The following is a 23,556-nucleotide window of genomic DNA, read 5'->3' as shown; positions in this document are numbered from 1 at the left end:
GCATTCCCCCGGAGGAGCTGGAGGAAGTGTCTGGAGAGAGGGAAGTCTGGGCATCTTTGCTTAGACTGCTGCCCCCGCGACCCAGTCCTGGATAAGCGGAGGAAAATGGATGGATGGATGGATAATGTTTTGGATAATGACATTAAAAGCAGAATAGAGAAACAGCCGGCGGGTCTGTTGGACTGCTGCAGTCAGAAACACTGACTCACAGTATCAAACATGGATATTTATACCAGCTTTGTCTCCACAACAGTGGCAACTCTCCACCTTGTAAATTAGCAGCAGCGCCCTGTGAAATATCCAATCAGCATTTGTACGGTTGATCACCTCAGCAGCGATACCATTTGAGGCAATCACAGTGACTCTGGCAACATCTTCCCCCTGGTAGAAACCCTGCAGTCTGTTGTGATGCTGTAGCTTTGTTTGATCCACAATAGACAAGCACAATAACATCTTCAAACAAAAAACACAAATGACAGCATGTGTAGAGTTTTTTTCTGTTAAAGCATTATAATTACACAAACTCAGGCCCTTTTCATCAGGATATAAAAGTGAGTGATAGCCACTGTTGTAACCTCTCTATTTCGATAATCCAAAAAGGGATTTGACAACGATTTAAACAAAGTCCCAGTTTAGCTTTCAATTGCAACCCACCTCCTTTGCCCACATAACAAAGAAAAAGAAAGTATTCAATAAAATAACTTCAATCGAAACTGGGAAATTGTAGCAAAGTGCAAAACATAGCAGTGATGAACTGTAAGAAATGTAATTATGTGTGAAATAATGTTTTCACTATTGGTTTAGACTTAATTATTTTTATGTTGGTAACAAATTAGACTGGGACATGAAGCAGCAGAGATTAATTTTAGTAGAAAATGTTTTTGTTATCAGGTAAATGGCTTTAGCCTCAAACAATTGCTCTTTCACCTTCTGAGGAAGCTATTTGATAAAGGCAGGTTGAGGTTAACGTGTGGATAATGGGTTTAGAGACTTAATCTAGAATGGTTTTCCTAACCTATCATTAAATGTAACATGCTGTCAATCAGGAAAGAGCTGTTTTAAAAAGTCTGTAGTGTAATATGGATATTGTTGCCTGCTTACTAAAATGGGCTTTAATGGGGAACAGGGATGACCATTAGGCTTATTAGGGTTGTCTAAGTGAAAATGTCTGCATGATTTGACTAGCAGAATTGAGTAAGAGAAGCCTGTCCCATCTCCTTAATCTGTGGTGTCATGCTAATTTAAAGTTTCACCAAGAATAAATTAGAAAAGATGACAAAGGGATGAGTATGGAAATTGTAACCATACCCATGATGATTTAATGTCACATCACATTACTTTTCATGATAAAAGACCAATAACACCAATCATCTGGAAAGTAATTTAGCGGAAGGTCTCAACATAAAAAAAAATCTGTGAACTAGTGGTTCTGAAAGATTAAATAAGCTGTTCCTGGATGAACATTGGCACATCGTCGGAAATTATTTCATTACTATATCACTGGAATTTCTAGCTTTTATAGAAAGTTGCTTATGTTTATTCATGCACAGTCATTTAATTGTTAATGATGCAGTTAGTGATGATATCCTTTGACATGAAACATAGAAATATACACAGACAAAATTCAAGTTGTTGTTGCAGATAAATGGGTGGTCTGTGACTTGAATGATGTACCTCATCTGCTGTGATTGCTGTCGTGTGCACAGGCTTGTTTGACAAACTACTTGGAAGTTTTACAGAGCTTTGTTTATTGCAGTCCAATACACCATGTATAATTGCTTCCAACTGATCAGCAATGCCAAATGATTAGTTGTATTAATCACATCTGTTGAGCTGTTTGTTCACTGAGCTATTTAATTGAGCTGTTTCGTTTTACTTGCACTGCATGTAGATTGCACTTTTCTCTTTAGAAACTGAATCTTTTAAAAGCTACACTTGCTAATGTGAGAGAATTTATGCACTTCTGTGACTACACTAGCAGGAGTTATAGAGTCACATGCAGACTCCTCCCATCTCAGTCAATTCACCATATGCGAGGTCCCCATGCATCTGGCATGATGTGCCGTTAAACTGACTACAAGCTGCAGTGAGAACAGAGCAATATATTCAACAGCACTTGACTGCAGTCTGCTTAAGCTTTAATTTAGTTTCTTTTGTAGTGCTGCCATAATTTCATTCTCCATCATCTAATTATTTTGATAAATCAAGTTGAATATATTTAATATTTAGTCAGCATGCTACTGCCCATTATGCAGAGATCATACTGTAGTTGACTGAAAGTGAGATTGTATATCTCCTAGTTGATTCAGTGCATAAGCCTTGTGCCAATATAAAGAAATACAGTTAATGCATTGATTTGATGTTACTGCCCCTAACACCACCAGAAAGTGGCCTTTAAAAAATACTGGGTCACAATTCATTGTTTGTAACTGTTTCTGAATATGGGGTCCTAGATTATATATTAAAACCTATGCAACATTGGCATCCAACTGACAACCAGTGTTCACACAGACACACATACACACACACTCCGTATAACCCCTACCTCCAGCCCCCTGCTCGGTTACCAGCTTTTATCTGTCATTCAGACCAGTAGTCATGTCCGCCACTGAGCCGCCACAAAGGCACCAAACCTTTAGTTGAACCCAAAGTCATGTTAAGCACAGTGTGGTTCAGCTGCAACACAAACACAACCGCCCCCCTGCTATCTTCATTAGCGGCTAAAAGCAGCCAGTGGAATCAGCCCCTGACTGAGCACAGAAGTGGAGTTGCAACAGTGAATAGGAGGGACAGCGGGGATTTTAATGCAATAGTCTTTGATTCTCTTTGTAGATTTTGTTGAAGGTTTTGCATATCAAGGCATCAGGCAGCCACAGACAAATCACTCTTATTGATTTAGAAGTGGCATATGGCTGCACCTCATATGACACAATACCATTTAATGATCTCACATTTTATATTTAAAGATAAGGCGACGATAAAAATGAAATAATGTCTGGTGCCTAATACAAGTGGTGTGTAATTTCAGTGTTGTTTTGTTTTTACAAATCAAAACAAACCACTGACATGTCAGTGGGAACAAAGGGATATCTAAGTTACGTACTGTACAAACTAATAATGTTTTATTAGAATAGGCCCTTCAGTGCTTCCATGGTAAAAATGTGGTCGGCTCAGTCAGCCATGATTGTTTTTGATGATTGACCCATGACATGTATCCTTCACCCTGTCAAAGCATGGGCCAATTGATTGTAAATTGTTTAGGTCAGGTTTTACTCACAGTAAGTGCTAAATCTAAGGGGTTTGGTATCCTTCAAACAAGGTGGTTGTAGGATCATCAAACAGGCTCTGACCATGCCAACACCTTTCTGACATCAGGACTGGACAGGCCACATCAGACAAATTTTGTAACTTTATCTATCAAGCAGGCCCACTTCACATATCAATTGGCCAGATGTGTGGAAGTAAAAAAGTCGGCAGGATTTAACCTTCTCTCTCAAGCTCTCTTTTCATTCTCCACACAAAACAGTTTGTTTTGAACATTCAGTGTGTGCCCTAAAGACCAACCACTTATCTATAAAGAGCACAGCACTGCAACTTAAAAACAGAACTCACTTCATCAATCAAAGGTTTTTCATTGGGCTGGGATAGTATTTCTTATTTCCCATTAAAATAGACCAGTCATAATATATGTAAAAACAGTGGGATTACCATTTTATGAACTCAAATCACCATCTGTGCAGAATGTTTCCAAACGGGCACCCAGCTGCAAAGATGGTTGCTGAGAACAGAGCAGGAAAGAATCAAGCTGGGACCACTGCAGCATGTCCTGACTCAGTGGAGGAAGGAAGACACATTTAAGTCAACTTCAAAGCAGCTAATTAAGTGCATTGCATATGTTGCATTTTATTGACTGCGGAAAACTCTGCCTCTGCATGCAATTTAGCCTTAGTCATGGCCAGTGGAGTATGTCCAGAGTGTTTAATGTCATCTAACTTCCTAAAGTTAAATTAATAAAGTGAAGCAAACCATAAAGCTTGTAATTAACTCCACCAGATGCCTTGGTCTCTGTCAGTTTCAATGAAGAAGTTCTTGCCCTCTGTCTTGCTGTCAAGCAAATGCTATCACCACTTGAGACCATTGTGCTGGGCCAAGAGGATGCAGCCCCCTATGCGTCACATAAAATAGGAAAGCCTATAATTTATGGGTGGACCTAGAAAACTTGGCTTAGTAAGATACACTGGCACCAGGAGACTACAGACTTGGCATGAGGACTTGGCTTCCACTGCTCAGTACCGCGCAGTGAGTTATATGTACTGTGCCCGGTAAGGTATATATAGACAGCAAATTCAAGGGGATTCAGTATAAGCCACATGGTGATTTCCATAGTTTTCTAGCTTTTCCACTGTTATTGAATGTATTGTGAAAGACTCCTAATAGTTCAGATAGATAGCATCAGGACGTTTGTGGATATCAGTAGAATTATTATGTTAATTAGGGCGCTTTATATGAATTTACATACTATTGGATATATTTCTTCCTATGGCCTAAGATGAGCAAATGCACCAGTGTAAATTAGGGCTGATGTACAGTGAGTGCAGTAACAGTTCTATGCAAAAGCGTGGCCACCCGTGGGCAAATTATGTATGTTGACTTTTGGAGTGAAAAGAAGTATATACCCTTGCAGCAAAGACATTAAAATGAGCCTTCCTTCAAATGTTAATGCATTGTTAATTTTTATTCCATGACCTTAAAAAAGAAAACAATTAAGCCATAAATTAAACCATAAATGTGGGATGTACAAAGTCAGTACTAAGCCCTCCAGCCCCTGACAGTTATTACTACCTGCAAACATTTTTTTGTAGCAGAGTCTTTTCATTCTTGGTTAAAGAACTTTCAGGCACTCTTCCTTACAAATCACTTCAGGATCTGAGATATTTTAGGCTGCCTTTGATGCACAGCATATTAGACAGTGATGTTCAAGCCAGTGAACTGTGAGGGCTTCTCCAAAAGCTTCACCTTATGTTTTTTGAAGCAGTTAATGGTGGATTTTGAAATATGCTTTAGATCATTGTTCTGTTTTAAAAGCCAGTCTCATTTGAGCTTCACAATTGACTGACTGTCTAACATGTACATCCAGAATTTGTTCATATTTACTAGAATCCATTCGTCGATTTACCTATGCAGTGTTTCTTACTGTTATCTATTTTATCCCCATATGGTGAATTATATTTAATCATTTTACTTGGCTCTGTTATGCTCAGGTTGTTTTCCCTTGACATAATTGTTTTATATTTAACCCCTACTGGTTAATAGCAATCAATACTTATGACTAACTGACATCTAATATATTTATGTTTAGTTTTTCAAGTTCAGATTCAAAACTCTAGCCAAATATTTTTCACAAGGGAGCTGGCAATCCAGCTTCCTGGAATACCTAAGCCTCTCCTAAGTTTTAAAATCCCATAGGGTTTTAAGAAATACAGCATTACAATAAATGTCATATTTTTGTTGCAAACAAATTTTTAAAAATCACATCGTTCCTTTTATGGGCCAAAATTGTGTCGTTTCACTAGCTAACTCCACAAAAAATGGCAAAAATGTAATTCAACTACTTACGTCACTATGCAAATATGAATGTAGTTGAACTACCAGCAAACTACAGCAAAAAAGTATTTAAACTGCTAGTTTGATTACATGTAGTTCACTACTCCCCAACACTGCTGAAAGTCACAACAAACAGAACAGGTCATTGAAGATCTGACAAATTAGTGAAGTAACTGGGTATTTTACAAGTAGAAGTGTTTCATTTTTTTAAAAAGTCTATAGGGGTTTGTTGCAAGGATTGTGCGTACTTCCTTTCACTTAAAAAATGTACAAAATATGTAATTTTCCCAGACTTTTACATTGCGCTGTGTATGTCATTTTGATTATCAGTTGGGTTTCACCTCTGACATTGTGTGTTTAGTAAGATTTTGCATTACGTACAAAAAGTCCACTGACAGAGCTAATCACTTCTTATCATTTCTGATTAGTCTGCCAACTAGCAAATCCATATTTGTCCTGCCTGAAGATGACAAATTGCTCCCCCAATGTGGCTGCTCTTACAGTAACACACCCACACACTAATCTTACACTCTCACATGCATGCATACACGTCATCATTTAGCCGCCTCTTCCATCGTGTCGAGCTTGTGTCAGATGTGCTATATGATATATATCATTAATTTTAGGCATGCGTACATTTGTCCATCTTGTTTTAAACATGCTTCATGGGCCCCGGTGGTTTTCAGTTCATATTCGCCCTCTCTCTCACCAGCAGCAATCAAGAACCAGGTTATCTTACAATGACACATATAAACTTATTGTGGATGTAATTCTCTCAAAATCAGTAAATACTGATTTAAATTATGTTTAAATTATTATCAGATTGCATGTCCTCCCCCCCAACTTACCATCTGCATACACGAAAACTCAAAATCCACTATTCAGAAGTCTTATACAACTAAACTGTGTTTGTGTCTGTGTTGCGTATTCATAATAAAACATGCATAATCACACATTGTACATGTACGCACATGCTTTTACATTCATTCTGTATGCTATAATGTTGTGTTAATTGCTTTTGACTGTGGGCTGTCAGTGATTGTGCTGTGATTCTGTGTTGTGTATTGTGGAATGGCTGACACTGTTATCTATGAGTCTTTATAGGGAATATATTTTCCTTATTATTAGTGTGTTTATACACTCACAAACACAAACACACATGTCCACAGTGTTAACTAATACAGGTCACCAATGATAAGAAATGTATCATGACTGAGCACATTAAACAAGGACATATACACATAATAAAGGGGGATTTTGGAACCATCTCCCAACAAGTTCCTCAGTCAAATGAAAGATGATGACTACAGAGCACTACAACATGTTCTTATATCCTGTCTACATCTTTCCATTTGGTAACACATAATGATACATTTAGCAATATTTTTGTAAATTAGTCATCCTCTTTATTGCTACTTTTTTTATCCTGCTCAGGAGCACCTAACTCATTTTGGGTTGATCTCTGGGTGTGTGATAGTACCATACAACTGATGAAAAAGGGATCGATGTGCACCTAATGCTGCTTTAGAAGCTAGACTATCATTTGACATCTTGATGCTTTTGACAAGCTATTTCCAAAGTGTCTGAGGCCCATTTCATTCATAACAGGGCGGTTATATTGCTTTACCCTTTTTTGATCTACAGTATATATGTTCTACCAGACATTTGTATGAAAGAGTTCTGTCACTGGAATCAAATGCATCTCCAAAGATTCAAAACTCAGAGCAACTATAATTCTGCATAATCAAAATACAGATAACTGTCGTTGTCAGAACTCTTCCATAATGGTAACATATGTGGTTTGAACTGTGTCTGATATTTCATATAAACTATGTAGATTTAGCATGAGAAGAGCAGGCACTTCCTTGTGTATCAAGTTCTTTTGGTACACATCAATTATTTTTCAAGTTTGTGGTTTGGATGGGAATTGCCAGTCTCCTCGTTCTAACTCTATGTAATCTGTGTCACTGTGGCTCTGAGCTCTCATATTGCCTTTTTGTTTTGTTTTTGTAGATAAGTACTCTGTGTTGAGGGGTGTAGCGGGCGAGGGGGAGAGAGAGAGAGAGAGTGTGGGGGAGGGAGCAATACAAAATGCCATTTAAACATCTCCCCTTTCCAGGTATATAATGACTGTGAATGTCTCTTTGAGGACACAGCACAGAATGACCTGCTTAACTGTGTGTGCTGACTGACTGCCATGTCTTTCTTCTTGCTCACCCCTCACCTGTCTGTCTCTCCAACTGACTTCTCTCTCCTCCACCTTACCACCCTTCCATCTGCCTGATCTCATCTGTCGCTCATCTCTTCTCTGTCTTCACTCATCTGCCGTTTGTCTGCCTGTGGGTCTGTTTGGCTCCTTTTTTTTTGGCTTGTTTTAATCTTCCTAATCAACTTGCATGCACACAAACACACAAACACCTTTATATGAATTACTCTATATTTCTCTTTCTGTCTCTCTCTTTCTGTCCCTTTTTCCTCACACAAACACCCGCATGCACATCACACACTCACACCAGACACAGGCAGATGGCCCATCTGCCAGTCAAGCTGCTGATTCATGCCCGCAGGGCCCCGTTGAGCACCCTCTTGCCCTCGGCGGTCAAGCCCAAAATCAGACTCTCAACACTACCAACACCACTGTCCCCACTGCCACCCATTACCAGCCCCCAGCATGCTGCAACATTCCCTGCGCCCTGATCGTGCAGCATTCCTACGAACCTGCCAACCCTTCTGAGCTCACCCCCAAAATGAGAATGACCACTTTCACCACATCGCCTCCCACCCCAAGGTTATACATACCATAGAAGATAAAAAATAAATCAGTGTTTAGTAATGTGCTTATTTGAAATGATAATGTAAGAGAACTGATGCAGGGAGTTGGGTTCAAACTTTGGTGTATAGTATAGCAAAGCTCTCTGTTCAAAACAAATGTACCACTTTCAAAATTGTGTATATATATATATACCTGGCATAATGCCAGTTGACTATGTGTGCAATGATGCCTTTGTGCCATTAGAGGGTGCTGTCTCTCCGTCTAGAGGCAAATGAGCATCATCTTTCTCCAGGCAGACAAAGTTAAGTGCTCTGTATAGTTGCATGAAGTTTTTATTTTGTGTAACAAAAGGATTTTTTGCAGAACCTCACAATACAAATGAAATCAAAATATGTTGTGGTCTAAACTTTATTCTCCAAAATAAGGCCTTTGTAATGCACAATAAATTTGAGATGTATATTTCAACACATTTCAGGCATCTACATTTATTATTTAATTTATATCAATATAGGTTATGATTATTTGGGTGATTTAGTGTTGACTTCTATTCTGTAATATTACAGTTGGTATTATAATGGAGGAAAATATATACATATCTCACTTCACAGTAATATACATGCTGTCAGATCCTGCCACTTTTTCTACATAAACCTTCCACTTTTCCTGGCTTCTATCTCCCATTAGTCTTCTTTCACAGACAGCACACCGACCATTTGTGATGCACTCTTCTCTTTCACTTCCCTTCATTTCATTTGATACCAACTCTTCCCCTTTGATATCCCCTTCTTCAAATGTGTATGATTGTGTCACAACAGACATTAGTGCGCCTTCGTTCTCTTCTTCCTCCTACTGTCCCTCCTTTAGATGGCAGCCAGGGGGCACCGTTGTTGGTCCCCTCGGTCTGTGAGCTACATACAGTAGGGCAATAACCCCACCCCAGACCTGAATGACACAGTCAGTAAATCTATCTTTAACCCCACTAATGTGTCTCCCTTCCTCACAAAACCCTGTTTGGCAGTATAAGTAAAACAACTGAGGCCTGAAACACAAAAAAGACACCTAAAGTAACATCCCACTCTACCGATCACCTACCCCTGAGACCCTTCAGAAAAATTTATCTTATCCTACCACTCGTAAAACTAGAGAAACACACTGCCATGTGTACGAACAATGCAAAAGTTCAAACATTTTGGAATTTCTCTCCAGCACCTTCTAATGATGTTCATCTGAGCTCCCTCCTTTCTATATCCTCATCTCATTCATCACAAACTGAGCTCATCTGCACTACTATCCACCCTCCCCTCTGCAATAAAAGCATGACACACCTCTCACTGAGTGTTACCATCCTTTAGATAATGTGGCTCAGTTATTATACTATATGTGAATATAGTTATATAATGTATGCTTTGCAACATTTATGTTTTGTTTAACTTATACTATAAGTTAAAGCCTAAGTTAATGTATGTGCTTTGTATTTAAGTGGAATTGTTAAGACTGTGAAGACTGTTGATTGTTAATCTATTTTTATGATGCGGTAAATAAATAAGCTATCATAGCTACAGTTATGAATTGTATATGATGTGAAAAAAATTCACTTGAAAATGAGATGTCAATCTCAATGTGAATTTTTTGGCATGATAGCTTCTGAATGCAACACAGGTGCCAAGAATCAAGATAAATATTAAGATAAGTAAGTTTCTGTTGAATATTTGGACTGCCTTTCATAGTATCAGTTGTATTTGTATTATAATATTAGATAATGTACGGTAATGCTTGCCAATAGACGTAGCACCCTCGAATCACAGAGCCCACGGCATGATGCCACTGTTTTCTCTGTGCATTCTAGATTTTCTGCACTTGCTTAAAGACCTTGTAGAAGTGTGTGTTTCTTTTTTGATATCTTGACCACAGCTCAGAGTGTGCTTCTCTATCCTTTCTTCCATCTTCCCCCTCCTCTCTTTTTTGCTCTTCCTGTAATATCTATGTTTCCCTGTGACCATCAAACATGAATTTATTTTATTTTGTGTCATTCTCACTCTCAAACATTAATGCAATAACCTCAACTTGAATAAATACTTTTTAAAAAATTTTGCCAATACTTTTGTTTCACCACATGCATGCTGTTTTGCTTGCATTATTTTATCACCTGCACTGTCCAACACCCTTCTCTCACTTTCACTATTATTCTTCCTGCACATTCATTCTGCTCCGATGGATCTTTTTCTGCACATATTCTGCTCTCTTCATTTCCTTACTTTCTATTTGCCCTACCATCACTCCTTTTACCTCCTTTATCCAACTTTTCTTGGTTCATCGCTTTCATTCTCATACTGCCATTTTCTCATCCCTCTCATTCTCTCCTGCTGTTCCCTTTTCAAATTCTCTCATCCACTTCTCCCATTCTCAAACACTGTGCCTGAATATTTGCACTTATCCCATCCCTTCTCAACCGTTCCTTCCTAATGTTTTTATTCCCACCCCATATTCTTTCCAATTGCCTTCCCTTCCCATTAACCTCTGTTCCGTTTTATCATTTACCATTACTGCTTCCTATGCTCTGTCCTTCTACTTCCCTGCCCCTCCCTACCTGCAGGACGATAAAGAGATCGACCTGGAGCACCTACACCGCCGGGTTAACAGCTTGTGCACCGAGGATGAAAGCCCCCACAAGCAGTTCTCCACCTCTTCCGTCGATTTAACACCCCTTGACATGGATGCGTTGCCTGCTGCACGCCAGGCGCTCGAGCAGATCAGTGATTTCCGCAACACCCACATCACGACCACTACCTTCATTCCTGAGCAGATTCAGACCCTCAGCCGCAGCCTCTCTGCCAAAGCCGCTGCTGGATTTTCCACTGGTTTTGGTAGCGGTGGCGGGGGTGGCCTCCAGGACCACCGAACTGGGGGTGTGGGCCCTTTTAGGCAGAGGGCCCCCAACGGTGGCTTTTTCCGTAGCCCCATTAAAACAATGTCCTCTATCCCTTACCAGCCCACAGGTCCAGGACCCAACTTTGGATATGGCAATGATCCAGACAGGGGTACCTCCATATGAGGAGCTGCTAAGGATATGATTGTTCAGAAGAAAGAGGAGGAGGAACAGAAGGAAGAGTCAAGATGATTAGAGTCAGTCACAGGGTGGAATAACAAATACATTATGGCTAAGCTAAAAAGTCAGAAAATAGAGATCTCTGTACATATGAACCTTTCTGTTTTCAGTTTCTGCTTGGGTGTTTCCAGGGGTGTATGTGGAGAAGATGAATGAGCTGGAGGTCTGTTGTGGCATTTCTTATCCTTTGCACACCATGATATTGAGGTGCAAGAAGGGAAGCGTGTGGGGTGGGGAGTTCACTCTTTATTGTTGTTGTTCTTGTGATTGTTTGGGGGAATATTTTTGGGCATATGTGTGAAATTGAATCTTTTTTTTAATGGGTTTGTTATATGACATGAGGACCGCCTCATGTAGTGGAAATTTGTTGATGCGACCTGAGTCCTATTACTGTCTGAACCCCATCTTGAAGGGTTTACTTTATACTACTCCAGCCACAGGAAATATGATACATTCACATGTGCTCCAGGACTGCCACTGATGAATGACTGGTGGTGTCTTTAGCCATGAAACAACTCCAAGGAGCTGAACTACTAGGTAATTATGGGTCCGTTATTTTATGAAGGCATATATAAGATATAGTTTATACATGGGAATGCATAGAGCAACCCCTTGTAGTTTTGAGAAGGCCCAATCTCAGTGAATATTGGAAGAATCTACTTCTCCAATTTTACTTTGCCTTTTCACCATGTGCGAGTCCACACACTTTCTCTTCTCTGATGTTGTTTCACCAATACTTGGGCTTCTAAATAGGGAATCATCCCCAAGATGGTGTTAACACATTGGCCTGACTAGACCTAAGACTTTACAGCTGAACACACGCTGGCACCTTCACAGTGCATCAGTCTAAAAACTGTTGAAATGCTATGACAGTGCAACAGTATGACACTGCAGAATCGCCTGTTTGGTGTTGATCTTAAACTGTTTCTGCCATTTTTGTGCATCAGCCTCAAACTGTTTTCACCATTTTGATGCACAATAAAGACTGCCAATCCCACTGCACTGTACCAGTGCCCACAGACCTGTAAGTGATTGTATGTACTAGATCTGACCATTTCTTTTCTCACCTGTATTGTGCTATCTGCTTTTCAAGTTAAGGTGAGATCCTCTAATCAGACTCAGAGGGATAGTAAAACGGGATTATACAGAAAACAATTTAAAGGAAAAAAAAACATAAAAAAACATAAAAGGCAAGCCTAAAGACTTCAAAAAGATGATGCTTATTATATGTCTTATGGAAATTTGTTTTTGAAAAAAATAGATTTTAATACGTGGAATGTGTTTTGGTCAGGAAGTACAAAAAAAGTAACATTATTCTGAGCTGTCTACTTGTTTTTTTTTTTTCTCAGCAAATTTTGAATAACTGCTATATGAGTGCTGTAGTCTTTGGTTTTGCATCATAAAGTCATTCAAACTTTAACTTTTTTATTTGCTTTGCTTAATTTTAGTACTGCCATAGCCCAGGTGTTTAAAAGATAAAAGGTCATTCTGTAAGGCCACGTCATGTTCGAGTTCATTACTCATGCCTTATCAGGTTCAAGTGGTGAAATGGAGCCGATTTTGTGTTGACAAGACGCCATTATAGGTACAGGTCTTATATGTCGATTAGTTCGCTTTACCCTTCCAACTTCCACTCAAACCTAAAATATCACCATGTACTAGAAATGTTCAAGGGAAGCAAATCAGTGGTTGTGCTTTAAGGTCATGAGAATGTCACAAAGAGTCACCAGCCATTGGAACCCAATGGCTGCCTTGTAGAAGATGAAATATACTTCTATTTCATATCTGTAACATTAAGGGTACTGTTTATATAACTTGTTTTTTAAAGTGCCAATTAATCAAACTGAGACCATTATGGTGCATTTTGGGTTGGGGAAGGTGAACGGTACATTAAGATAATTAAAGGAATATTTTATGGATTTTGGGTGGTAAAATGGAACCAAACCCTTTTCACTAACACTGTATTAATAATTGATAATGTTAGTTGTTTAGAACAAGTTTTCAGTTTGTTATCTTTAAGGACTAAAACTGCAAAATGTTTTGCATAGAGAATTCTGTCAGTGTTTTGAAGCATCTTAGGCATTCTTTTTTTATATTAGGCTACAGTATGGCTATTGATGACAAATAGGACACAGACATTTAAAAGGTTTTATTTAGTACAAATGAAAGAGACATTATAAAAATATATATTTTAATGTTGATGCTATTTTTGTTTAACAGAAAGAAAAGAATATATCACAATGAGATTTAGTGTTGAATTTAGCGGTGTCATTACTGCATTTCTGTTGTCCTGCCAATGGTCAACATAAACACACCATCACAAACTCTTTGCTTTTTTTCAAGTCATCCTGAGTTCATTTTATTATTTGCTGGCTAAATAACAAAAAGTGGCAAGTTTATTAAAAAGAAAGCATGCACAAACTTGCTCTTGCGCTATCTGTTAACATTTTTTATTTCATCCATAGAACTACAGGATTTACATGATAATTTTCAAAACTCTATGATGTACAGTATTTAATATAGGCCTATTTTGTTGTATGTGTTGCATATTATTCAAAACTGAACAAACTGGGGCCTCTGTTACAAGTGGCAAAGCTTTCTGTGTATAATTTGTCTAATAAACAGGTTTTCTACAGTGGGATGGTATTTGTTGTTTTTGCTAATCTAGACAACAATGTAGGTGGTAAATTTCAAAAACAAAAAATAATCATGGAATTGTGAACCATTACTGTGTTTCTGTGTGTGATTTGGGGCTCACCTCTGGCATGGAAAACCTTCTAAACATATGAGGTTCCCTTTCATGTTGCTCCTAACATCTGTAAATTTAAAGAAAGAGGCACCTCAGTGAAGACAGCTCTTTATAAAATAATACTGAAGGCCCTTCTATCTAACAAGTTTCACTGTCTGTTCTGTTCTTGTGAGCAGAGGCATGACAATTTAAAGGACTTTTTGTATATCGCTAACAAAGTTAACATCTTTTTCTCAGCAAGTTTGCCAAAGTGCCTTCACTCCACAATGTTCAGCTTGTTTGTGGCTCGTTTCGAATTCTGTACAAGTCGCATCTTACTGGTAAGTTGATGCTGTTACTGTTAACTACTCACAATGAAGCTAAGGGATTTTTGTATGGATTCCTCACCTTTCTTCTGCTCTAGAGCCACTCGCTGGACCTCACCGCACTATCACCTAGATTCCTATTTACTTGTCTTAGGTTCCACCCCTTTAAACCTAACTCACTTAATAGAGAGAAAACTGACTTGACTACAAATCACCTACAACTGACCTTCACGGGGTGGACTTTAACTTTCCAGGCATGCTCCTCTGCCTCCATGACTAACTCTTTGTATTTGAGTTTCTTCTTCTCATAACCTGCATCTATGGTGTCCTCCCAGGGACCTTTGAGCTTAGCAAAATACACAGTCCGCTTTGCTTCTGACCACAACACAAGGTCTGATCTGAGGTTAGTGCTGACTATCTCCTCAGAACTACGAGCTAATTCCCTAAATCTACTTCCATTTTCATTCAGTTTACCTCTAAGTGCCTACTTTAAATAGCTGCTGCTAAACCTTTCAACACTTGATTATGTCTCCAGGTGTATTGTCCTTGAGCCTGGCTTGTCTTACACCCTGACAGGATGTGCCAAAGTGATGTGCATTTAAACTCCTCTGTTAAACTGGTTTTAGGGAATGCCACAATCCCTTTTCCATACAGGGTCACACCGCTGAAGCAGCGTGGAACTCACAGCCACTTCCTAATGTACGTGAAATTAATACATCATACTCTGTCAGTGGCCATAACAATCATGGCAAAAGACCAAACTGCAGGCACCACAGTTTGAGTTTGCCTGGAAGGCCTGATGCTACTGTGGTCTTAATCCCATTAAATGCCTGATGTTTCGAGCCCTAAATTTGCTCTTTATCACTAAGATGATGATGATAATAATCACCTTTATTGGCCCAGTGTGTTACACACACAAGAAATCTGTCTCCAGTACAGAACCGAGGCAGACATCTGTGGCAACTCACACACACACACACACATACAAACACACTAATGGTGGCGCTGTCCCTGCCAATGGGAGCAACTTGGGGTTCAATGTCTTGCCCATGGACACTTCAACACTTCAATGAGAGGTCTGTGGAGAACAGGAATTCTCTTTGATTTTGTTGGCTTCACCTTCACTCTAGCCCACTTTAAGTTAGCATTCAGCTTGTCCAATAGTCTTCTGGTACATGATGCTGTGGTGGTGATAGCTGTGATGTCATCCATGTACGCTCTTATGGGTGTTAACTGTTGCCCTGAGAAAGTCTTGATCCTCCTGCAACCTATCTAGATGCCCTAATAATAACCTCCATTGCCATGGTAAACACTGCTGGTGAGATTGTCCATTCTGCCATGATGCCTGTCTCCAATTGCTGCCAAGCTGTGTTCTATTGTGCTGCTGTGAAAAATATCTGGATATCCTGAAAATATTCTCCCTCTAACCCTTTAACTAAGTCTGGTACTTTACAATAAGCTAGTGCTTCCCACAGTAGGCTAAGTGGCACAAAACTAAAAGCATTAACTAGATCTAAAAACACAAAAATAAAATTGGTTGATGCAGGCAGGGTGTCATTTAATTGTATATGAATTTTACTCATTTCAGTACTAACTGTAAATGATGAAACCTGTAACAGGAGTGTATGGGTTAAAGTTAAGGGTAAAATACAAATGTCAACCACTGTGAGATGATTTTTTGTCTGCAATAGATTAAGTTCAAGCATGAGCAAAGCTTTTGTGTCTTTGAATTCAAATCACTTCAAAGCCCTGTATACTGCTGTTAACAGCTGGATAGGCACACTGCTGAGGACGACTGCTGTCAAGTTCAATGGAGCACTACATTGTAGTATCCTTGTTTAACCAGAGAATGGCACTATTTAGCTCCAACAAGGGTCAGCAATCTCCCTGTCTCCTTTTCAGAATTAACACAATTTGAGTTTTATGACAAGATGAATGACAGTCAGACGTTGACAAATTATTGAAAATTGAGTGGAAGAAATCTCTGATGTTCATGTGGTGTTTTACATTCTACTGGACACACCTGAGTAACAGCCAACTTGATATCAAGGCTTTTTCCTATTGATAAAACCAGCACCTGTCATTTCACTGCTAAGTCTTTCTAACTTATATCTTATATTATTCTGCCCTTTTCATTGTTTTGTTGAAAGTTCATCTTCACTTGAAATGTTTTGGAGTCAAGCAGGATAAGTTGTATAATGATAATAAAAGTGTCAAATGTGGAGGAAAAATTAGGACGTTGCATCTTTTACATATTTATACTGCAGTATTTTCCTGTTAAGTACAATAGCTTATTTGAGTAAATGTACTTTATTTTGCACCACTCTCATCCTTCTACCTCCCTAAATTGCACTTGAATAATTTGGTGGTCTGGATTTGTCAGGTAGGCCCTAGGTAGCCTGTGGCAAACTCGTGAAGTTAGAATCTAACTAACTTTAGAGATAATACACTTGTTTTAAGAGTACTTCATCAAAAATATCAGATTTGGATTTAATGAGTTTAGGAAAGCTAACAGTTAGGTTTGGAAATCCCTGTCCAGCTCCCCTCGCTCCAGTCTCGTGGCCGTCGTGCCCCGGTTTCCCGGGTGATGGGGATGGGAAGCGGCAGCACGCAGACTCCTCTCGTGCATTGGAATGAGAGCACCCCCCCTCTCCCTTGAGGAGCCCCCTAGGCGTGACCAATGGAACATAGAGTGTCCATTGTGGCTGCGACACTTTAATAATCACCAGCTACAATATCCAACCTGTCGGTAGCTTCAGGAGCCCGGCCTGGCCCGTTGGATGGGGGGCTTATAGGTGGGAAGAGGGGGCGAACACTTGGCGCCAGACCTCTAGCCCACAAAACGTCCACATGATGAATACATGAATAAAAACCAGAAAAGACTGATGTTGGGTTATCTCTGAAATTATGGGATTTCCTCCCACAAAATGCATTTTTCCCACAATTCCCAGCTACCCTGGTTTCTCGTAATTTTCAGAAAATGGGCAAAAATCATATTTCTAACCATCAGTAACATTTATTATACTTTTATATCAAAGCTGACATGTTTACTTGATAGAGTCATAGTTCCTATAATGTTGTTTTTTGTTTTGTTTGAATTTTAGGCCCTGTTGCTGACAAAATTAGGACTGGGCGTAGCCTAACGGATAGGCCATGCTGCCCCCCCTTGATCACTGTACTGTATTCAACATAGCTGAGGCTATATCCTTCTTATCCCAAATCAACAGTAGCAATTAGGTTAAATAGCCAGCTAATTTCCACCCAGCAATTGGCCCTTTGTTCATTTGTCAGGTTAGACCTAATTGATCTCAGTAAGCATAGCTGCTTTGATCAGTAGACTGGAGGTGCTTCCCCAAATAGCTTTAATTTGTCCAAGGCTCTTTCACTAAGTATTCATGGCTGTTATTAAATTACCTAATAATTATTTGAAAAGTAAAGATGACAAATAATATCACATGTAGTATCAGAAATTAAGGGTGAATAATGTTCTGTTTGTGTATTTGAGTCCATCTCTCTCTCTCTCTTTCTCTGTGTGTAGGCCTTTGTATTAGTTAAATTAAGGGGACTGAAACCTGTTAATACACTCATATTGTGGGGACTCAGCCATCCAATCACTGAATCTTAGGATGGCAACATGGCTTAAGGTTAGGGTGAGGTTAGGTTAAGTGTTAGGGTCAGGGTTAGGCAAGTAGTGGTTATGGTTAAGTCAGGATAAGTCTACAGGAAATGAATGTACGTCAATGTAAAGTCCCCACAAGGAATGAAAACACAGTGGGGTGGGGGGGACGACCACTGCTTCCAGTTGCAACCGCGCGCCTCACACAGCTCGTGTCAGTAGTGAAACAGTGTTCAGTGCTGAGCGCCAGACCCCTGCTCATGTTTCCGTTCCCTGTGAAGTCCTTTTTAGTGACAGGGCGTTCCGAGAGCTGGATCAAAAAGGTTTAGACCCGCTACAAAAGGAAAATGGAAACTAGAGATGATCCTAGAAGAAATGAATTGACAATGAGTGCGGGAGCCCCAGGAGCCGCAAAATGCTTTTGGCTTTCTTTTGGTGGGGGGTTACTTTTGTCACGCTTTAGTTAGCTCAAAGTTGCTTCCTTTTATGGTCCCCTTTCTCCCATTTGTGTTAAAGAATGAAATGTTCTATAGGCCTATGTTATCTAGTGCCTTTACTTAGATGAAGTGGCATACTTTGAGTTTAGACAAAGTCTTTCTTTTCGATAAACTTTCCTAATACTGGCTGTGATAGTGCTAGGTGTGACGAACCTTACTCTGTGCTGACTTGCATTTTGGAGTTAGGAGGTTCTGATGAGGAATGTTGAGCTGGTCAGCTTTTCCTGCTGCCAATCAGACACAAATGTGACCTTTACGCGATAATAGTTGGAGATGGCAAATGAACCCTTCTCACCCTCTCCAACTTCCTCTCTTTCCTCCTCCCTCCTCTGACATGCCTGAGATGTAAGACAGCAGACGGACAGGTAGGAATTCTGTCACAGCTGCGCCCGTCTGGCGTTTCCTATACACTCCTTCCCTAACACCGTCACCACCCCATGCACTCACGTCCTATGGGAGGTTCCCCTTACCTCTTTTGCGTTAAACGCACCTGAAATCCTAACATTATCATAAACGTTCCGGCTTCAGGGGGTCATAATCACCTCTCTTGGGCTTTACCGAGACTTCCCATTGGACGTCAACACGCGACCAGCGCGAGGAGGGGGGCTCCCAGGCGCGTGCCGCTTTTTAAGCCGACGCGGCGCCTTGAGACGGAGAAGGAGTCCCGCACGCGACACTCACATTCACACAGTGAAACAGCATAGCGGTGCGTGTCTTCACTAACTTTTTTCTAATATTGCCAGCGTGTTCAAATTTACCTACCTGTTGGGATTTTTTTTTTTTTTGGAAACATGGAGATCCTAAGTACGGAAGACTGGAGGAAAGGCGCACAGCAACTGAGCCCGAGAGTGGTGGACAGGGGAGGAAAGCAGCAGCTCCAGGAGTCCCGCTACGAATCTGAAGTGACGCTCGTGGACAGTGGCAGTGACACACGCGCCTGGCTGGCTCCGGTTCAGCCTTCTGGCACCTGTGCAGCACAGGTCACTTCACCCGACTACCTGCGGCACTCGCCATGCCCGAGCACCGGCTCCTACCAGGGTGAGAAACGCTGCTTATAATTTCCATTTTCAACAACACTGCAAATATTATCACATGCAAAGACAAATTGCATTTGAAGTAGTGATTGTCTGCATTCGAAGAGTAAAAATATAGATTTCTTTACAGAGTACTTTAATGTCCGTGTTTACTTTTTACAGTTAAAGCATTGTTATGCTCTTGACTTTCAACTAACAGTGACAGAAGCGGGCTATATGCTTATATTATAGGATGCATTCAAACCAGACCAGTTCTGTAAATCTTTGTTTTAATTTTTCAGAGACAGACTCTCCGGGGTCCTCAGGCCATCCAAGCCCTACCAGTTACCGAAAACCTACGAAGAGCCCCTCCTCTTCTTCGCTCAAAGTCAGGGACCTGTGCCGTCTTAAATGCACGGTCACTGGGCTCGCGGAAGAAGCATCCACCAGACAGAGAGCCCAGTCCAGCAAACCGGCCAACGGGATCCAGAGACAGAGGCGCGTGGCCGCCAACGCGCGCGAGAGGAGGCGAATGCATGGGCTTAACCACGCGTTTGACGAGCTGCGCAGCGTCATCCCGGCGTTTGACAACGACAAAAAGCTCTCCAAATATGAAACTTTACAGATGGCGCAGATTTACATCAACGCTCTAGCTGAGCTGCTCCAGAGTCCGGTCTCCACCAGCAACTGCAGCACCGACAACGACTCGCCAAAGTGTGACACTATGCTTTCTTCCGCCGTCGGTTTAGACGGTGCGAAAGGCAGGGCTCCCCAGTCCCCTGCGATCGGGACAGCTTGTGGAGAACGTGCGGCTGTGCCCGTCCCAGGTAGCAGCTTACCTGTCCACATCAGCGGGATGTCTTTCCGCTCCTCCTTCGATGACGGTTCATTTTCCGCCATGGTTAAAGAAGCGATGTGTTCGCCTTCTCCTTCATCCTCCACTCGTGCAGGCGGTTCGCTCGCACCGGTCGGAGGTCGAAGGAAAGAATCTCCCCGGAGCGATGGAGAGTTTTCCCCGCATTCCCACCTAAGTGACTCGGATGAAATAGCAATGGAGCTCCACTCAAGTGAAGAAGATGACCTTTCAGAACTCAAGCTCCCCATCCACCGTCATCACGCTATTTCTCTTTAAGTATTTTAAAATAAAAAAATAGACTCTTATTCGTGAACAAAATGATCATACCCCCGGTCTGTGTTGCTAACAAAGTGCATTTTCTAAGAGAATAGAAATGGATGCTTCTTCAAGAAGAGTGTCACGTTCAATTTTATCAACTTTGCATAGTCTAAAGATTATTTTTATGTGAGATAGGCCTAATTCGGTTCTGCCAATAGATGTATAGCCTATAATTTCCAGTTTCCATGGAGACGTGGCTGGAAGACCCCTCTGCCATGTCGCGCACAGCACTGCCATGGGCATTTCCCACGTCACTCCGACCAAAAAAGTTGTCTTCCACAAAATCATACTTTTATGCATAACTGTTTATAGTCTATTTGATAATGTAAAAACTTTTTGTAGCTATAATGTGATTTTTGTTGTGATTTTGTTTTTATGTGTCAATTTGTTTGCATAATGCATTTTGTTTTGCAACTTCAAAAGTTCATGATGTGCACTTTAAAAATAAATGTACGAGCCAGAGGCTTGAGAAATACGACTTTTGTTTCCAAACCATAAACAATATCGCTTTGCTTTTGTTTGATAGTGTAGTACTGCCAATTCCACACAAATAGCCTATTTAATGTAGCCATCATTGCTGCCTCCTTTTGTACTGTTTTTCTTTTGTATCTTCAAACGAGCTTGTCTTTTTCTTTCACTGGATGTGATTCACTGTCTTGTATTTATTGCTATGTCTCATTTGCTTTGCTTTTTTTTACTCCACAGTTAAAATTGCTAAAATAAAAAAAACTATTATTTTGCCATTTATTGTTATGTTAAATTTGATTTTTGAGAATAAAAAACTAATAAAAAGTCACGTTTCTTTCTCTTTTGTTTCCACAAACTTTTCTTAGATGACTGCAATAAACCATTCAATGGTTTTGTTCTTAAAATAAGTGTTGGTTGATTTCCATCAAAATGATTTTTAATAATAACTATATCATTGTTATTAAACCGATCTGTAGTGTTATCATTATACTTCTAAACGTTTACTGAACAATAACACAAGAACAACAATAAGCTAATAATAAAATATTTAAATGACAGGTTATTAAATATTAACCTATAAAGGCGAACGTTTTATTACGTTGTTTATTATTTATTAATGTATGACCCAAAGTTACATCTAGGTGTAACCATAATTTATAAACGTAGCTGAAGTCACAGTAAATTACCAGGGCCTTTCTAAGTAGGGTGAAGGGGATCATCACTAAATACAAGTTTACTGTTCAACGACTCCAAACCACATAAACAGGCATGGCCATATAATTACCGATGCTTTCAACACTTGAGCTCCTCTTGTGTAATTTATCGTAAACTAACAGCGACGTGAAACGTGTCCCGCACGCGCTCGCTCGCCATATGCTGCGGGTGCACGAACCCTTTGGCCCGCAGCCCTGTTATTGTGGTCCTATGGACTGTACGATGTCCGCAGAGACGCGCTGTAGTGTTGTTTCCTCGGGACGTCTCCGCACTATGCGGATTGGTCTGTTTCGCTGAACTGTTGCCATGTTTTCCGTTTTGTGAATTACAGGTTTGGTCATGGGGAGTGCGCATTCATATCTAGCTGTTGTTGGTAGGCTCGTGGGCCGAGGTGTTGGATGGCCTCAGTGAGTCACGCGCTGTCAGCTGGTGAGCGCTCGCGGGTCCCCACTGTGTCCCCGAGGACCTGACTCAAGAGAGGGAACACACTTTCTCAACTAAAGAAAGACCTACACGCACCCACAAACACACGTCGGGACACCTCCTCCTCTTTCCTCCTTTTTTTACCCCTTCCTTTCTCCCTCTCCATTAACTCAAACAAACATGCAAGTGGACGTGGATGCACGCGCACCGGCTCTTTCACCCTGTCCTGCTGCGTGACTCAGGCTGCAGTCAGTTTTTTTTCCTTTCTCTTTCTATTTGCGGCTCATCAATGTTTCAAAGGCCTGGGGGACAAAGGGGCGTGGTACAAAAAAGCAAAACTGCTAAGAAATTATTTATGAAACTACCTGAATTACCTGTTTGCTCCCTGTCACTGCACTGTCTCCCACCCACCGTCGTAGCCAATCACAATCCGTGCCCCTTTGCTGGCCTCTTGAAGCCATGGAATAAAGAGGACTATAATGAGGATGCTGTGTTAAATTATTAACAGACTTTTTGAAGGTAAAACTATATCCTAATATGATCAGACAGCCATCTGTAGCCAGTTAGTGTTGCAGTGAAATGAGTTCAAGTTTCGGCAAACTTTTTTAAACGGATACTGTAAAAAAATATATATATATAACAGATACAAGGTGATATCAACGAAAATCGTTAAATTATGAGGCCACAGTTAATTCAAAGCGTATTCACAAGCCTAAAACCAATGCAGCCTAATACAACAGTAAATGTGAATGTTCGTATTTTCGTTGAAACTGTTTTAAAGATTGATTGACTTGTGGTTATTTGAAGCTCGATAACAGAAACACCTCTCTATTCCTGTAAAAAATGTAAACCCATAAACAAAAAAAAAAAAAAAAAAAAAAAACACAGAGCTGAAACAAAATGTGTCTCAAACAGTTTCTAGAAAAGGTGAATATTACCACGTTCATAAGGGGAGTGCGCGACTGAAACACAGCTCTTTTTTGTCACTGAAATTTCTCTTAAACCTCCTTGATATTAACTGCAGGACAAAATGTATTTCTTCTCCACAACAAAGAGGACAGCGCTTCAGGACGTTTTCTATAAAACGTTAGTTTTGTTTTTATAGCATCCGCGC

General features: G+C 40.3%; 2 protein-coding genes across 8 annotated transcripts in view; both read left to right on the top strand.

Annotated features, from left to right (window-relative positions):
- grid2 (glutamate receptor, ionotropic, delta 2) overlaps window positions 1–14,108 on the top strand; it is a 437,846-nt gene extending 423,738 nt beyond the window's left edge. For 3 of the 7 annotated variants that reach the window (XM_020602378.1, XM_020602379.1, XM_020602381.1), the window contains one exon: window positions 10,971–14,108. In XM_020602378.1, coding sequence (XP_020458034.1) covers window positions 10,971–11,429 — 459 coding nt within the window. In that variant the 3' untranslated portion in view covers window positions 11,430–14,108. Of the gene's footprint in view, window positions 1–3,740; window positions 5,682–7,617; window positions 7,724–8,120; window positions 8,393–10,970 lie in introns of those variants that run through there. The other 4 variants (XR_002275145.1, XR_002275146.1, XM_020602380.1 and 1 more) reach the window with 4 other exon arrangements.
- A 5,333-nt stretch (window positions 14,109–19,441) lies between these two features.
- Window positions 19,442–20,843, top strand: atoh1a (atonal bHLH transcription factor 1a). Its single transcript, XM_020602408.1, has 2 exons — window positions 19,442–19,688; window positions 19,966–20,843. The coding sequence occupies exons 1-2, from the start codon at window positions 19,442–19,444 to the stop codon at window positions 20,793–20,795; spliced, it is 1,077 nt and encodes a 358-aa protein (XP_020458064.1). The 3' UTR covers window positions 20,796–20,843.
- The last annotated feature ends 2,713 nt before the right edge of the window (window positions 20,844–23,556 follow it).

The sequence above is a fragment of the Monopterus albus genome, unplaced genomic scaffold (assembly GCF_001952655.1).
Source record: "Monopterus albus unplaced genomic scaffold, M_albus_1.0 scaffold56.1, whole genome shotgun sequence".
NCBI classification, from domain to species: domain Eukaryota; kingdom Metazoa; phylum Chordata; class Actinopteri; order Synbranchiformes; family Synbranchidae; genus Monopterus; species Monopterus albus.
The sequence above is the reverse complement of the archived record's forward strand: the minus strand, read 5'-3'. Positions and strand labels throughout refer to the sequence as shown.